The following is an 18006-nucleotide window of genomic DNA, read 5'->3' on the forward strand; positions in this document are numbered from 1 at the left end:
ATTCACTTCCCGCTGGGCAGTGGTTTGAGCTCTCCTCTGCCTTTGCTTTGTTCTGGCTGCTGCTCTCCATGGCACAGGGACTGACTCAAAGGAGATAAAGGATGATTGACCTGCTCAAGGAATTAGGAGACAGAAAAGCCACTCCTGCCCTATCTGCCCTGCCTGTTCGTGCTCTTCCTCTGGGTGCTGCTTTGCATCTGTTTATCTTTCTCTGCCCTCACCTCCCTCCCCAGCCACATCACTCGTGCAGTATGCTTCTCCTCTGTGGTTTCCCTAAAAGCTGCTGGTGTCCTCTGTGTCCCCAGCAGCCCATCACCCTTCCTCCCCTGTGCTCCTTCCCTCAAACACACCGTCAGTATTTTAGTGCTGAAGTGAAACTCTCTCCAGGGACATTTAAAAGCCATGTCCTTCTCAGATCAGCTTCTCTGGAGGGGTGTAAAGCTGAGGCACGGTTCCACAGAGCTGGAAGGGGTGTCCCCATGGATGGGAATTGGCACAACCACAAAGCAAGGCTCTGCCTTTGCTCTCTGGCACAGGCATCTGTACGTGTCTTGGCTCTTCTCCCTCCTCGCTGGGTGGAAGGTGGTTGTCCACCATTTTTTAGGGTGTTTTTTCAACTACAGCCACCAGAGTGTTCCTGGGAGCCTTTGGCCAGGTTTCATCAGCCTCTGTGCCTCTGTTCATCACCTCTGAAACAGCACTGCCAACACTCTGTTGTTTCACACTTTGGGGTGTAAATCCCAGGTCCCTCAAATGGCAGCAGTGAAAGGACATAGGAGTCAAGTCTGAAGCCAGGCCACTTCAGCATAGCCAGAGGCATTCAGCTCCCACTGTGCATCAAAATACTCTTAAAAATGTCTTTATTAGTATCCAAACCAGCATCCTTTAAGATCTGGTGAAGTAGGTACCCACAAAAACTCAGCTGGAGAGAAGGTCATTCCCTTCTGATGACCATCAAAGAGACTGACCTCAGCATGGAGCACTGTGCCTCCACTCCCTCTCCCTTCTCTCACCCCATCTCCATTTCCCACTGGGTTTATCAGGGCATGGCCACGAGCCACAGAGCCTCTTCACTGCCACCCACATGCTCTTACCTGGCCCAGCTCTTGTGGTGCAGTGCAGCACCCAAGGTGATCTATCCCTCTGCAATTGCAGAGGGCTGTGCTAAGATTTAAAGGAGAGCACCGAGTGAGGTAGTAGAGGTAGTGCAGCACTTTCACTGCCTTCCTCCTTCCCCCCAGGATCCTTCTCCATCAGTGCAATACTGCCTGGTCTTTGGCAGAGCAGATCTCACTATAAAACTCTCTTGGCTCATCTGGAGAGAAGCAAATTGCAGAGAGGTGACCCCACACTTGCTACTGCTACACCCCCTCCCAGAGCCAGCCCCATCTGACAGGCAGATTGTGCCCTTCTCTGAAGCCAGGGAGCAGCTGAGATGGTGAATATAGTGCTTGTCCAATGTGTCACTTGCTACGTAAATCCAAATTCAGCACGGAAAGCTAAAAATGTTTGCAGAATCCTGACAGGCAAAGTGGACAATTATGTTCAGCTGTTCCTCACAAACGTTGATCCTCATGACTGCAACGTGCCAAGAGAGGCATTGCCTCGTGCTTGGATTGCAAACTCACCAGCACCAAAACATGAGGATGGGAATGAGGGCTGGCTCTTCACCTCATGCTCTGCCACCTGGGGATGGTCTCCAAGTGCCAGGCACAGTGGTGGCACCTGCACCTCTCTTTACAGATGAGGAAACTGAGACCATAATGCCAGACTGCCCAAAGGCAACCAAAAGGTCACCAAAGAAGAGAAGTTGTGAGTCTGTTGCTTCCCTCCTTTGTGGCTGACCTGGGACACAGGAATTTCTTCAAATTTGCTGGTTCAGTCAGCTAAATCAGAATAATTGAGACTAACAGAGTGGGGCCAAGGTGAGTGAAACAAATTGTCACTGGGATAGTAATGTACAGGAAGAGGAACTTGGAAAACAAATAAGGAAAGAAAATGGGAAAAGGAAGTTAAAGGTAAAAGGGTCATGAAGAATAAAGGCTATAAAGTCTACAGACATGCTGGGTGGACTAGGAAGGAAGCTGTTGGGAAAGTGGAAGCCTAGGGATGAGGGGCATAATTAAATGGCAAGGTTTAAAAGCTTTTTCAAAACAAAGATAGCACTGGAGAGAAAAACATCATGAGATGGAAACCTGGAAGATTCAGAGGTTGGAATATTTAATTTTGAAGTGTAGACATATTATTATGTAGCAGGGAGATACAGATACCTCAGCCTTTCTGAATACTTCTTTTTCTCCTGTATATACTGGAAAGAGGGAATTAACAATTGTCAAGGATAACTTTAAATATAAAGAAATATTGCAACATATCCAACTGTCACTGTGCTCCACATACAGCTCATCTGCACCCCTGTGTGATGGCTTCAGCTGTCCCTGGCAGCCCCACTCTCCTCCTTTGGACATGGAATGTCCCAGACATGCCTGTGACATGGGAATCCAGCAGGAGCACTCTGTGTCCTGGATGTCTCCCTCATTACATTCAGAATCTGGATGGAGAGCTCAGCTCTGAGCTCGGGGGAGATTTTGGAGCAGGGTCAGAAACAGAGGTGAATCATTAATGAAGCATCATTAACCATCAGCCTTGCCATACTCCTGTCACTACATTAGCACCAGCTGCCCACTGTCCATTTCCCCCTTGCCCAGACTGAAGGTCACCTGCTGGTTGGATCAGGCTCTTAGTGCAGCTGGGGCTCCTCAGAGGCTGCAGCAATTTGTGTCACTCTGCCCTGCCCATCAGCTGTGGAGCAGCAAAGTTCCCTCACAGGGGCACAAATTCACCCTTTGGTGTTGCTTTTGCTGCTCCTCCATTCAGAGCTGCTGCTGCCAGAGCATTAATTGTTCCCTAAGTGGTGGCTGTCTTCTGCTATTGCAGATGCATTTCTTTTGTGAGTTAGCTTAATTGTGATCTTGGTGTGTGCTTTCTGTCGTGTTTTGGATGCAAACAAGGGTCCTTGGTCCAGTTCTTTTGTTCTTTTAAGACCAGGACTGGAAACCTGCCCTGGATCATCTCCTGAATCAGACAGGAGCATCTTAACACAGTAGTTACTTCCACCACTCTGCCTCGGAATCTCTTCCATGCTCCAAGGCACCTAAAAGCCAGACTACCCTCCAGTCAGGCTACACTTTACATTAAAAATTTAACAGGCTGTTTTATTTATTCTCCCACCCTTCATCACACACCACTTTGCCTGTTTTCTGGCTCATCAAATCCATAAGAGAACATTCTATCCCCAGGCAGAGGCATGGGTAAGACCTGTATGGACACAAAGTCTAATTGCTGATATTCAGTAAATTCACCTCAAAGTGAACAACTGTCTTCTTGCAGGTTGCCTTTGATGCCTGGCTTCAGTCTCTTCCTTTTCTCATAGGACCACTCAAAAAAAGGGTCTATCCAGGCATGAGAGAGACAAAATACTTTCCATCACTCACCAGCCACTGACCCATCTGTCCCAGAACTGGCACTGGCTGTTGTAGGTGGCAAGGGGAGAGGGTAACATGTGGGCTAGCAGGAAAACTTTGGGGTTTCCAGAGAACTCCCTTGGGATTTGAATGAATCTTCTGGCTGGGAAATACTGGGATAAAGCACCCAGCAGCTGTCAGCATGGACAGTGGGGGATGGGGGTGTATTCACAGAGCTGAGGTGGTCAGTGATTGAATCTTTAGGTGAATGTTTAGCTTTGGCTGCCTTTTGATGAATCAGGGTGTCTTTTATGAGGCAAAATTAATGCAAGTGCTTCTCTTTTTACAGTGGCCACACTGCCCAGGAAATGAAATGTCATAAGGGGAAAAAAGCTCATTAGTTTGGTGCTGTAAATGGTTCTCCAAGGTCTCAGAAACCCTGTGATTAACATAAACATTGGCAGAGGCAATTATGAGCAAACACACATATAAAACCCAGCTTTCCATCTAAAAACATGGTCTGCACCATCTCTCTTTGGCTGTTCACAGCTGTGGTGACCTAGAGGTGAGGGACTTTTCATACCAGTCGTGACACAAACTGTACAGAGAGGAAGGAGAGGGGCCAACCCAGGGTGAAGGTGAGGACAGCAGAGTAACATAGGGTATGTAATATAGTCCCCAAGGTACCAGCTAAGGGATTTTGTGATTTACCCTCAGAACTACACTCTCTCTTGGAGAAATTTGAAGCAAATGCTACCCTGTTGTGTTTACTTCACAATGAAATCCTCAATCAGGTGGTTGCTGTGTGGACATGTCGATAGTCCTTAGGACAGGGCAGAATAGTTCTAATTTTCTAAGGGCTGTCTCAAGCCTTCACCTTGCAATGGACATCTTGTCAGGTTTTCTAGTGAGTTCCATGAAATCCACCAGCAGGTAACGCTCAAGAAGAGGATGAGAACAAGAGAAGAGGGGAGGAGTGGGACAGCATCACAGACTCAGTGTTTGTACCAGACTGGGCACTCTTTACTCTGCATTTCTGCCCTCAGCCTTGAGCATTTACTCAGAATAGACCCAGACATGAAGAATGAGGTGTGTTTTGCAAAAAGCAAACTTGGCCCCTTGCCTGTCACTGTGGCAACCATGTCAAGAGACAACTGCATTGATGCCACATTGTGTAAATAGTGAAGGAGACAGAGGTGTGCAGGCAAGGTCAGGCAGGAAGGCCAGAGTCCCACCCTGCACCCTGACTAGCAAAGTCACCTCAACTACAGCAAGTTTTGGATAACCTGCCCTGTAGGAGTATCCCCCACAGAGTCCTGGCAGTCTAAAAAGCAGCTTGAAGCATCTCTTCTCCACTGTTTTTAAGGTATTTTGGTGACTTTAGGTGCTCTGTCTGTTCAAGCAACAACACAATCCACTCTGAATGCAAGGCTGACATCCTGCAGTAACGAGTTGCCCAGGCTGATTACTTGTTGCATAATAAAAATAAGTTGCCAGCAGCTGACTCTGAGAAGCCATGGGGGATAAAAACCTAGAAAAACTAATGTTATTTGATTTCCCAGAAAAGAGAGAGGGGGCAGTGAAGAAACATGGATCACAGAGACTTACCCAGCAGGGGAGAAAGGCATGGAAGTTTACCTGACCTGTTGGGCAGAGCATGCTCATGGAGGATGCAGCTTTGGAGGGTATGAATCCCCCAAAGGCCTTCAAAGAAGGGTCCTGGGGAGTTTGTATGGTTGCTGGTTCACAAAAGGTTTTTACCTAATGTCTAACCCCTGCCTAAGGGAACCATGGGCTTCGGTCACTTATTCGACCTCTGGAGTGGTGTTATGATGTCATCAGTGTTACAATTTTACACAAAATTAGGTGTGCAATTGTGTGTTAAATGGTGGAAGTTAGCTCAGATTGCTCAACTAACGAAGCAGGCAGCATTAAAGCTGTCACATATGGACTGCTCCAGGGCACTGGCACTAAAGGGAGTCTGAAATCACTCCCACTTCACTGGCAAGGGAAGCATCCCTCTTCCTTCTCTGGCATCCCCTCAGTGGGACAGACCCCCTCACCCAGCTCCCAGCCCAGAAATTTGCTCTGGAGCTCACAGATCTGGGTCCCTGCTCAGGGAGTCCTGCTCAGGTGTCCCTGTCAGCTCTGACAGGTGGCAGAAGCTGCTGATGACCTCTAATGAGTGCCCAAGTTTAGCTTAATTAAGAAAAGGCTCTCTAATAGCATTCACCACCATCTCCTGATGGCTCTGGGACCACTCAGGCTGTGGCAGCACAACCAGGCTTTCCTGTAGTGCGTGACATCCTAAAGAGTGCAATGGAATCATTGTAATGAAGCATAATTTTATTTTCCATCCCTAAGGGACTCATCCTGGGACAGGCTCAGTCCAGCATGCAGTGTGGCCCCTGGGGAGTTGGTCTGACCCCTCCTGCATGGCCTGGAGCAGAAATGCCAGCTTGGTGGTCACTGTGGTGCTGCCTGAGTTAATGTGGGTGAAATCTCATCCAGCAGTGTGAGGATTTGGCTCAGGGTTTTACAAGTGAAATTTCTGACCAATATCACCATCAAAACACTTAGTTGTTGGCAATATCAATTAGGTCCCAACAGATGCTACTTCACCTTCTAAACTATAGTTATTTCAGAGAGGCAGTGCCTCATCCTGTTGTCCATTCCCCAATATTTAACTGCAGTGGTTGTATGGAAATACCAGAATTGTTCTTGGCATTCAGACTGCACTGATCACCACAGAATCAGGGAAAGCACTGGGGGAGATTCCCCTCCTTCCTCCTCCCTTCTTCTAGACCACCTTCTTGTCCAATTTGCTGTTCACCCATGCAGCCAAAAGCTCCATCAAATATTGCCACCTCTTATTTTAAGCAAGGTCCTTGTCTGCAAGTCCCAGTCCCGAGCCACCATCTGAGCAGGGTCCCAGCAGGGAGGGGGTGACAGGAACACCAGTTTGGCCAGTTTGCCCAGCCAGCTGCCCCACCAGGGTGTGAATTGTGCCTGGGGCTGTGTCATGGTCCCTATGATGGGGGGCTCTGGGCTGACTCCAGCTGGAAAGCCCAGCCCCTCAGCACCCAACAGCCTGTCTGCACACAGATGGATTTTGGCTCCTGTCCATGTCAGTTTTCCCCTGCAGCCACCTCTACAGAATTTAAGTATTCTCCTGTTTCACCACAATGCAAATATTGAAATTAGCCCTTTGCATGATTATGGAGACAGTGACATTAGAGACTTTCTCAGATGATGTGCCTTCTCTGCTGACTGCATCAGCCATCAGGTTTAATTTTCAGTGAGCTAAAGAATGGCCCCCAGTGTATGAAAACTTCACAATGAACTATTTGGTATCTGGATTTTTTTTCCCTTGAGCTTGTATCTGAATGCATTAAAACCACAAAATGTTGTGCTGTGAAAGAATGCAAAATGCAGCATTTACAGGAATGGCCCAGTTCTCAGAGACCAAGATTTTTAACTGAGCCTCACAAAAAACAGAAGAAATTAAGAGGAGCTACAAGGGGAGCCATGGGCCCACTGGCAGATCCAACGTGGCCTGAGACCCTCAGAGAAGGCAACAGATCTCATGCCCTGAAGTGAAACAAGGAAGTCCTTGGGCAGGCTTCTAACTGGCCTTGGGATGGTAATTTCTCCATGGGAAAAGATATCTTTGTCATATCAGTTACACTTCCACAAAATGCTGCATTTGCATCTCATGCTTCTGCCCCATTCAGAGTCCTTCCCTGAGAGCCTCACCTTGCAGAACAACCAAAACCCTGTGATGAGTGGATGTGCTTAAACAATAGCCATTTTGTCCCTGAAAAATGCTGCCATAAGAACATTGGACACAGCTATTACCTTTTCTTGTCCTACTGATGATTTCTTGCCCATGGTGTGAGTCCTCTGCAGCGTGGAGCAGAGCTAAGCCTGATCAGCCAGCCTCACCTTTTGCCAGTGGGGCTAATGGGGTTTGTTCTCCATTCCAACACACTGGCCTCTCATCCCCTTTATTTTACATCTCACCTCAAGTTAACAAATGTCCATCCTCAGAGCACAGGGGGCATGGCCACAGGGGATCTGGCACACTGGCTATGATGTGCTCTGCCATGTGGGATGGGCAGTGACAAAAATTATCCCTCTTCCCCCAGGTCCTTCCATCGTCCCACTGCAGCGAGCAGAGCCAACCCTGGGCAGCCCTCTAAAATGTTTATTTGGACCAGTGGCCGGGGATCTACATCTTACAGACATGATGAGAAAAGGTAAAGGCACCTGTGCTGATTTGGGTTTGCATATCTGTGAGCGTGGCCCGTGGCTTCTCCCCCGTGCTGGCACTGGGGAAGCAGGAGGGATGCAGAGGGTGCCCTTCCTGTGCCCCACAGCCCCAGCTCTGCTCCACCAGGCACAGGAGCAGCCCAGGAGGGCCAGGGTTACTGTGCCAAGCCAAAGCAGAGCCCAGGGGCAATGCCAGAGCCTCGGGCAAAGCCTTCCTTGTTCCCAGACACCAGCAGCAGCTGTGGCATCTCTGACTCAGGTTTAAAAGCACACTAATCCCAGCCCCAACCCCTGTGAAGCCTTCATGCTTTTTGCAGGTGTCCTGCCTGCAGCCACCCTGTCCCCCAGGCAGGACACTGCCCCACACAGCTGTTGCACACCTGAATGATGCATCCAGCTGCCAGAGATGATTTCTGGCTGTGCAGGTGCACGTGTGAGGAGGAGCCTGTGTGCAATACACTGCACAGTACCTGGGGGTTGTTTAGCTGCTTGAAAGAGAGCTGGTGGCTCACCAGCCCACTCGAGTGGTGTTGCTGGAGGGAACAGGCTGAAGGAGACAGAGGAATAAATGAGCTACTGGATCTCCCAGGGGAGCAGGGAAATGTGCCAAAGAGAAGGAAAGGCAAGGAGAGGTTTGAAGTCCACAGACAAAGGCAGTGCTCAGTTGGGAATAAAGTTTTAAATATCAATGATGAAATAACAATTGTCAGTAATGCTCAGACTCATCCTTCCAAAATCCCTCTCCTTTGTAGTAAGATTTGCTGGACAGCTTGTCTTGTCACAGCAAGGACACATTTGCCTTTCTTTGCTTTCCTTTTCCCCTTTCCACCTCTCCTTCAGTTCCTCTTGCACCGACTATTAAATGTAATCACAAAAAATCACACTCCAGTGAAACAAAACCAGATACAAATGTACCTACAGTGCCAATTAGCAAAACACACTCTTCAGTAATTCTAATGAGACATTACTGTTGGCATCTGCTTGGGAATCTGCACTCCTGACTCCAGGCAGCAGATCTGCCCTCAGGAGCCTGAGGTTCTTTGGAGAATTGGCCCATTCTCTGAAGGTTTCTGCAAAGGTTGCATAGGTGTTCAGCTCTTTGGATTATCTGATCCCAAACAGATATTCTGAAGACAAAAAGGCCAGCTTTTCAGCATGAACTTTCATTGGAGCTAAATGCCTCCTGTACTTCTGCCAGTCTCTTCTTTAATTGAATTTTCCCCAGGCTAATGTCCTTCTGCATTAGAACACTGTCATGGTCCAGGGGTAGACACTGGGAGGAGATACCTGCCCACACTTTGGGCTGGCTGGAAGCCCCTGATTAGCACAGCCTTGGACTCTCACCATGCCCTGAAGCTAGGCTTCTTACCTTGGGCTGAGGGCTCACCAGAGTCTGGTCAGGACAAGTCCAGGCAGAGCTGATCCCTGCCTGCCTGCAGAAACAGGGAATAGGGAGCAGTATCTCTGTGCCTGCACACCAGCCATGGTAAAGGCAGGTGTCTTCTCAAGCCTTTGGGTGGGTTTATTTCCCAAGAGGTTCTCTAGAGCTCTACAGAAGGATTTCTTTGTGCTTAGTGAGTGATTAATAAAATGCAGGAGGGAAAGGGAGGAAAAGAAGATGGAAATGAGAGAGTGCTGATGGCAGCCTGAGGACTGCAGAGGAGAGGTGTGAATACAGAGCAAGTGCTGTCAGTGGGAGAAACTCATCCTCCAGTGTCTGGCAGCGATTTTAACACATGTAAAGCCACCAGTGCCATCATTATATCAAACAGGTGGTGCCTTTCAGAGAAATAATTCACCTTAAATGACCCTTTCCCAAGAATTTTGTTCTTTAAACTTCAGGCAGGAAGATTTTCATATGGATCAGCAAACTTGTCACCCAACATGTGCTACAACCACAGAATTTTGAGGGGTGGCACCATAATATTAACTGTGCTGCAATAAGCCACATGCTCTAAAGGAATCAAGTATCTCTGAGACATCTCTTTTTGCAGGATCAGCACCAGAATATCTGTATTTCATTGCTGTTTTAGCCATTGATGATTCCCCAGCTGCCACATTTTATGCTTTGGAAAACTAGTCAAGCCCTCCTTCTTTCTCAGCTGTCTAAGAGCTTCACCACACCATTGCATCCATTGGAAAAACAAAGCACTGGCTTGGTTTGGTTCACTTTCGTCCATCCTGGTGACAAAGAGGGAAGGAATTGAGTGAACAAATCTGTTAATATCTAAGGGATCTACCTACAAACATCACTGAGTCTGTTCTGAGGGCTCCAGAGAGATTTCATGTTGCCATAGGTCTACTAGCAAAACCTGGTTCAGTCAAATATACCTGTAAATAAAAATGTAAACAAGGTGGCTTCTGAGCAGAAAAATCCCTGAACACAGGGAATTCTGCAGGTAAGACACAGGAGTAGTTTCTGACCATTGCATTCAAGGATTTCTGATATCAGTAACCACCTCACCATCAGGTAATTTGAATGACATCTGCATAACAACAGTGATATCAGAGAAGGGAATGTGAACTCAAAGTCATTCTGAATTATTCAGGCAGGCATCCCTGTCTGACAAGCCCCACAGCTGTGTGGTGCCAGAGGAGGCAATGTCTCCCTCAGTGTCACACCATGGTCCCTCTGCAAGGGGAGGGCTTTGAAGGTAGGTAATCTGTGCTTTTTTGAAATAAATAAATAATTGCAGGTGCCTGGCTATTCTAGCTTTCTCATGAGGACACTTGTCACTCTTTACAGAGCTCTCAGTAGTGCTTATTCTGGAGCAGGAGGTACAGAAGGATCTGCTGACCACATTGAGAGGGATCCCTGCACTGCTGCTGTGCAGGGACGTGGAGAGGGAAATCTCTGCCTGTCCCCAGCAGGCACAGCCATGGCTGAGATCTCCCCTCTGGCATCTGAGCCTGGGGAGAGCAGGCAGTCTGTATCCTCAGAGCAACCTGGCAGAAAGGACAGAGAAATTTAGCAGGGGAGAACTTCAGTTTGGAAATGATCAAGGGCACAAAGACCTTTCGTCCTTGGGGGTTTGCTTCCTATTAAATGCCTTTGCAGAGGTCAGGGAGACCCCATGTTCTGACAGCTGGGGCCTCTTTGAACACCAGCAGCCCCCCTGGATGGCAGATGGGGAGTTATCCCAGGGAACCACTGGGATTAGAGGGAGTCACTTGGTGAGCAGTGCCTGGGACACAGCGACCTGTATGAAACACAGCCCAGCAGGCAGCTGGCTGTGCCTCTGCAGCTCTGGGATCCAAAAGCAGCCAGCTGAGCAGGGCATTACTGCAGCTGCCCGAGCAGAGGGAGGCCCCTGAGCTGTGCCAGAAGTTCACAGGTAATGAGCCCACCCTCCCACAGCTGCACACTCATGGGCAGGCACTGCTGCTGCCCCGGTGAGGGCAGTGCTGAGACTGCTCTGCCTGAGCCAAATTATGGGCAAAACATATTGTGCTCCCCCAGCCAGGGCTCTCAGGCACAAAAATGTGAAGTTTTGGAGCAGCAGATGTTCCCAGTATCACACAAAGGGAACAGGCACCTCCCCAGTGCAGGCACAAGCATGAGGAGGAGGAGGGAGGGCTGCTCAGAGCTGTCTCCTGGGCTGTGGCAGGACTGCTGCCATGGGCTGGCACGTGCCACACCACCACCCACCCCAGCAGGGTCACCAAGCTGACTCCTGGCAGGGATTCAGGGGGACAAGCCCTCAGTGAGGTGCACCAGGCTATCACTTTGCTGTTCAGGGCTTTGAATAACAAATATTTCCAAAGAGCAATGGAAGCTGTGCTCCAAGCCTGACCTCTGAAGCAGAGCTTTTTTTAGTTTTATTTCCTATGGTAGGTAGGTGAGCTTGGAGGATGCACCTGGCAGGGCACCTTTGCCAGGTAGCTCATTTTCACTACACACCTTCAGTCCCTCCTTTTATCACCTCTGATGTTGTGTTCATTGGCTAAAGGCCACATGGGAAGCACTTGTAACCAATCTCAATCAGTTATTTGTTTCCAAATTGTCCATTTGTATCCCTTTTATGTCCAGTGGCATTAGTGAGTGATTGCACTGGGCCAGTTTTATGCCTACATGTTGACATAAGTTATGCTGTGTGATGGTTTAATGTCCTGGAACTGCATGACAATCTCTGCCTTCCTGCCTGCTTCCATTTGGGAGCAATGCAAGTCCTAATGGCAGCAGTTAAATACAGTTTGATAAATAATAATAGAAAAGTAACATTAGAGTGTTACTCTACATTACTTCTTTGAAGGCAACTGCATCTGCCAGTTTACAATATATTTCTTTTCCTGAACAGCAGAGGAAACCTTGACAGGCAGAATTACCATTTCATTTCCAAAAAGGAAAACACTGACAACCTCTAAAGGATGGTTTTGAAGAGAAACCATGGACACCTAAAGATGTAAACTGCAGTTTGATAAAGAAACCTCAAGGGTTCTTAGGTACAGGAGACTGTTGACTGCAGTACTGTCTAAGCAACATTTTTGCTCTAAAACCCCACACCATATGTGCTTTTCCTGGCTATGACTCATCACCTAAATAGAAATTCACTTCCAGTCTCAGGGAGTCTATGATTAAACATATTTTTTGCTGTTGCTTCTACTGTGTTGACGTATGATCTCACATCTGTCTTATCTCTCTTTATCCTTAATAGCCAACATAAGTTCTCTGCTTGACCTGACTCAGTGATTTTTATTTTTTTTTTCCCCACGGGTGAGTGAAACTTGGTGGCTTCAGCTGAAACGAGTGGTGGGTTTGCTAGAGGCCAAAGTGACGTTGATGTTGCTCACCTGCCATTTTTCAGACAGTGGAAGAGGAACTCCTCCCACCTGTACTACTGTGTCCATGTTATGGTGGTGCCAGGGCTCAGAGGTGTGCGGTTCACATCCTTCGGGTGCTGCCTGGATGATTCAAAAGAACCATAACAGAAAGCACAGGAGATTTTGACCAGCCTCAGGTCTGTAAGTACATTTTAAACCCACAAAGTTTGAGTGTGTTTGAAATGTACTCAAGTATTTCCTTCTCCACCATTGTGTCCTCATGACCCATTGAATCATCAAAGGCTCGGAGATGAAAGAAGGACTTATGGTTAGAAAATGCAAAGGACTCTCTGCTGAAGGGGGAATGGTTTGTTGTATCTTCTTTTTCTTTCTCTTTTTTTTTTTTTTAATCCCAGAACAAATAGCTCTGGTGGATAATTCTCTGTGAGGGCTTTCACTGTAATGAGTAACTGGGCTTCCAAAAAGCTGTTTTATGAATAAAGTAAATAAGCTCCCAATCAAAAAAAACCCACAAAAATCAATTGCAAAATCCCCATAGTGTTTCACAAGCTTTGAGTCACACTCAGGATGGAAAATTGCCCAAACCAATAGCCTGTAGGAACTAAAAGAGTGCCTGGTCCTTTCAGATAATATTAATGATGGTTTTCTTCAGGCTATTTCCTACATGTGGTAACATAAGACTTGTTACCCTACTCAGCTGGAGAAAAGACACCTCATACACCTGGATATCTTCTGTGGCCCAAGATGGCACTGGCAAGTCAAATGCACTTCTGGGATAATTCTACTGAGCCAAAGAGGTTGTTCCAAAGAAGCATTTCCTGAGCTGGCACAAGTGTCTAATATTTGTATTTGCTGTAAGGGGTTTTCACCTTTTCAGAAATGGCTGTAATTTATTTTGGAGATGAATAAGTTTGCACCAGGTCAGAGTGAAATCTGTTGGAAAAGGACACCAGAGGACCTTTAAGCCTTTCTCTCCCATGAGATGGGTATGGAGGTGGAACTGCCCACCCTGTAGAAGCTGCATTGATGATTAAACATGAACTTCACATAAAAATGTATTATTTTCAACCTCAGAAATATTTACCAAAAAATCAGGGATCACGACCTACTGGACAAAAGGAAAACAGTGACAGCCCTGAAAGCTGGAGAGGACCGTGCCATCCTGCTGGGGCTGGCCATGATGGTGTGCTCTATCATGATGTACTTCCTGCTGGGAATCACCCTGCTGCGCTCCTACATGCAAAGGTAACTCCATGGCTCCCCCTGCCCTCACACCCCCTGCTCCAGCTGCCTGCATGGGGCTTGCTCTTTTGGCTCTTTTTATTAAAGGTTTATATTTGTTCATCTGGTCAAACAAACTCTGCACTTCCTTGCCCCAGTATAAATTAGGCACAGCCACAGTGAAAGCAATTTAAGCAATGCTGGCATAAAGTGAGGAAAGAATTAGATCCCTGCTTGACAAAATCTCAATCCACTTGGCACAGTTTAACACCAGCACAATATCCATATCAGCTGGCCTGCAGTCTGCTGAACAAAATGAGCTGCTCAAGGGCTGTTTCTGCAGAGCCCAGACTCAGGACAAAAGAGTAAAAAATATTTTGCAGCCCTGAGAAACAGTACACTTCCAAATGAAAGATGGAGAATTAATTTGGGAAAGAAATCAAGCTCTTTGCAGCATGTAGTTTTCCATGTTGGTTATTACTTTCATTTGAACAAGTGAAATCCTCATGAAAGATAGCAATTTGCTGAAAGCAAAAGACCATCTTCCATCATTCCTGCATTGCACTTAATTTTTCTGAGGCTGTCTCAGGCTTCCTCCTCTGCCACCAAGCAGAGAGCTGGGCCTGTGATTCATTAACAACATTGATAATCAGTTTTCAAGCATCAGCCCTCTTTAAAATCCAGCACAGACTGCAGTAAGACTGTCAGTGATGGGTTTTTTCCTGCCCTGATTGGTGGAGTTAAGAGAATGAAAAATATGTAAGTGGAGCTCAGAATATTATCTGCCATGCCCCAAGCCACGCTAAGGCAGGGGCACATACCTGGAACACCCTGGGTTAAACACACCAGGCTTCTTCTGTAGGCACATGCAAGAAGTGCCTAGAGCTAACTGGTGTGAGCATCCCCAGTTATACTGGTGCACCTACATGAGAATATTCCCTCTTGACCCTGCAGTGATAAGGAATCCAGATGAGGATGAGCTGTTCTGATTTGCAAGCATCTTATTCATGTGATAAAATCCTTTGTCCCTTTTTAAATCGAGGCAAAATTCTGATTTTGAAAACTGAGATCAAGACCTGTTAAGTATCCAAGAGCATTTGCTATTCCAAATTGCTGTCCCAGATCTTTCAGCAGTACCAGGGTCAATTGCAGAGGCTGCTAAGGTCAAAATTGCTCACGTGGAAAAAGTTGATTTATATTATATGATGTGTGAAAAAAATTTGCCAGATGATATCAAAGCACCTCCAAAGTATCAACTATTCCATCTTCACAAGTCTGTGGTAGGTAGGTGTTACTATTACCCCCCTGCATGAATAAAACAGCAGCCAGAAAGGTGAAAGTGAGGAGAAGACAGCCCAGGAGCCTTTGCTGTCACTTTTTTCCACACAGACAGATTTTTCTCAGGGGTTATTCTCCTTTACAGCAATACCCCTCCAACAAATACTGCCTGGAAGGGTGAAAAATATCCTTTCATTCAATTTCCCCCCAGAAAACATAGCATAATTTAATATAAATGTAACACTGAATATACAAGCAGAATTACTACTTAAGTAAAACAGCAACAGAATAAGTCAGAAATCTTTGCTATCACTTACTCATAGTTTTTCTGAGGGGCAAGCAGACCCTCATCCCCTTCATGGCAGGGCAAGACAGCCACCTTAGGGGTGAGCACCATTAAAGGGGAGCCCTGGGTGAAACCTTCCCCCAGCCCACCAAGGGCTTTTTGCAGAGCCCTCAGTGTGCCCTTTCCCCAAGGAAAACACAGCTGCAGATTTTTAAACACATGCCAGTGAACATTGCTAGTGCACAGCCAGGCTCCATCATTCCACTTTTAGCCTCTGGTGGATTGGAGATGAGATTAAATCCTCCAGAAAAGTTACAGCCACTGACTTAACTCAGAGAAAACCCAACAAGCTGCCACTAGGAAAAGCTTTCCCCTAGGTAGAGCTGCAGGAGGTACCACTCAAGAGTTCCTTTATCTTCATGTACATGAGATTCCACACCCTGCTAAATCAAAATTGTCCTCTCAACCTTCACCTTAAATTGGCCTGGACTTTGAGTTAACCCTCAAGGGTTAGCTCAGGGTGTCCTGCCATGCAGCACCTTGTGTGTGGTGCTCTCCCCAGCACAGGCTGCTCAGCTTTCCTCTCTCTCTGCTGACACCCTTTCAAATACACCTTTTCCACCATCAAAGTTCCAGTTCACTTTCCATTTGTACACAGGCATAAGTGAATAGGGTAATTTTGTAATTGATTTTGGGTAATTTTGTGCCCAAAGGCTGAACAGTCTGTGATGTGTGACATGAGCCAGCCCAGGCTCTGCTGCAGCACCTAGCCTCTCCTGCAAGATGCCCCCCAGTATATCTCTGGTGGGAATCCTGAGATGGCTTTAGTGCTTATTTGCCTATTCTTACCATGCTCTAATGTCTCTTTTTTTCCTTGCTTAGTGTCTGGACAGAAGAGACTCAGTGCTCACTTCTCAATGCATCCATCACAGAAACCTTTAACTGCTCATTTAACTGCGGCCCAGAGTGCTGGAAAATCTCTCAGTACCCCTGCCTGCAGGTGTATGTTAATCTCACCTCTTCTGGACAGAAGCTTCTACTCTACCACACCGAGGAAACAATGAAAATTAATTCTGAGGTAGGAGCACAGAATAAAATTTGTTCCTAAATGGGTTTCTGGAGGGCTTCTCATCTCATTACATCCATTCCTCATTTTAAAGAAATATAAGGCTCCCAGCTCCTGTTTCACAGAGCAGAGAAAGCAGAAATCAGTGCACAAACCTGTCTGGAGAGGTGCTGTCTTAGAGATCACAAGTTTTAACATCATTGTAGTGCAAGGATTTCATATCACCAGAGCTCCTTACCTCCTCAATGTTTCTCACAGGCAGCTCCTCTAAGCACTGACGGTTCCCAGTCCTTGCAGCAGCCATCTGACTCCAGATCTTACCAATCCACTCTTTTATACCCCTTGTCCTTATTGCCTACAGGTGTGGCCTATTAAGATCACACCTGCTTCTAATCTTTAGTAATTGGTCCAGCTGCAACTCATTGGGGGATAAGATTACACCACCTTCATTTACCCACACTGTATCTCACTACAGAGAGGGGCAGCTTTCTGCCTCCATCCATTCCAGGGCTACTGTCCCAAGGGCTGGAGCCTCCCTCACCCTTTTCAAGAGCTTTACAGGATCAGGGGATCACTGAGCACGTGTCACCTTGACATTCTCATGGAGCTGTGGACAAGTCACTTCCCACCCAGGAATGGCTCCCATGACAGTGAACACCCCTAGAAATGTGCAGGGAGATCTATGTGGCAGTGAGAATGGAAGTGGCACCATTTCTGCAGGGCAGGCAAGGTGGTGGGGAGAGAGGAGAGCCCATCTCCATCTCTGGTGACAAACCCTGAGCCTGAGAAGCTGCCCTGAGCTCAGCTGTGCTGCTGGGCTCCAGACACTGCACTCACCCTGCAAAGACCCTGAGAGCTTGCTGAGTGGGGAGTGCCAAGGCAAAAGCAGCAGCATAAACACAAAGGGCCTGGCTTTGGGGTGTGAATAAGATAAGGAGTCACCCCATCTTCACAGCACAACTGCTCTGATTCCAGATGTTGAACCAATGGAATTATTTTGAGCAAGCCTGAAGAATTCCTGTCTCTGCTTCTGCAAGTACAAACTCCAGCAGAGCCCCATGCAGGTGGGACGGAGAGAGCTCCTGTCTGGAGGCTGAAGGGAGGTAGCAGCAGCACAGCTGTGTGCCTGACACGGGCTGTGCATCACTCCCCACCTTCCACAGGGCAACGAGAGATGGGAACAGGGAAATGTCCCTCTCCCCACCTTCCTTTCTTCATATTGACAACTCCTGTTTCCCTGAGAGTACAAACTGGAGGGAGCTGGGACACAGTGGAGTCATTAGACTTACAGGTGCCAGATTTTCTTTAACTTCTTGGTTCTCCAAGGTCACTGAACCCCAAACTTGGCAAAGCAGACCCCAGAACAACAGAGCCCCAGATCAGGCTGCTGACAAAGTAACCTGTTGTGTTTCTATTTATGGCAGCTGTTCAGTAGAACAAATTAATCCTGCATATTAAGATGAAGTGATATTAAAATTAGTCAAAGTGTGGCATGGTTGCACTAGGCTGCTTATTCTGCTGGATAATTAACCCTCGTGGCTGAGAGATGGAGTCCTCTGGCTCTGAAGTGTGAAATGGAGAAGAGTTCTCCCATTTTCCCCTCCACTCTGGTATCAGTTCAGGAAGAGGCACTCACTGTC

The 18006-nt window shown here is 47.2% G+C and overlaps 1 protein-coding gene across 9 annotated transcripts in view; it reads left to right on the plus strand.

Annotated features, from left to right (window-relative positions):
* LOC103815302 (calcium-activated potassium channel subunit beta-2) overlaps positions 1 to 18006 on the plus strand; it is a 129807-nt gene that overhangs the window by 104867 nt on the left and 6934 nt on the right. For 5 of the 9 annotated variants that reach the window (XM_018912787.3, XM_018912788.3, XM_050977858.1 and 2 more), the window contains 3 exons: positions 7610 to 7720; positions 13590 to 13760; positions 16183 to 16378. In XM_018912787.3, the coding sequence (XP_018768332.1) occupies positions 7610 to 7720; positions 13590 to 13760; positions 16183 to 16378 (478 nt within the window). Of the gene's footprint in view, positions 1 to 1835; positions 1926 to 7609; positions 7721 to 13589; positions 13761 to 16182; positions 16379 to 18006 lie in introns of those variants that run through there. The other 4 variants (XM_009089042.4, XM_050977859.1, XM_030227266.2 and 1 more) reach the window with 3 other exon arrangements.

This window comes from Serinus canaria, chromosome 9 (genome assembly GCF_022539315.1).
Source record: "Serinus canaria isolate serCan28SL12 chromosome 9, serCan2020, whole genome shotgun sequence".
Lineage (NCBI taxonomy): Eukaryota > Metazoa > Chordata > Aves > Passeriformes > Fringillidae > Serinus > Serinus canaria.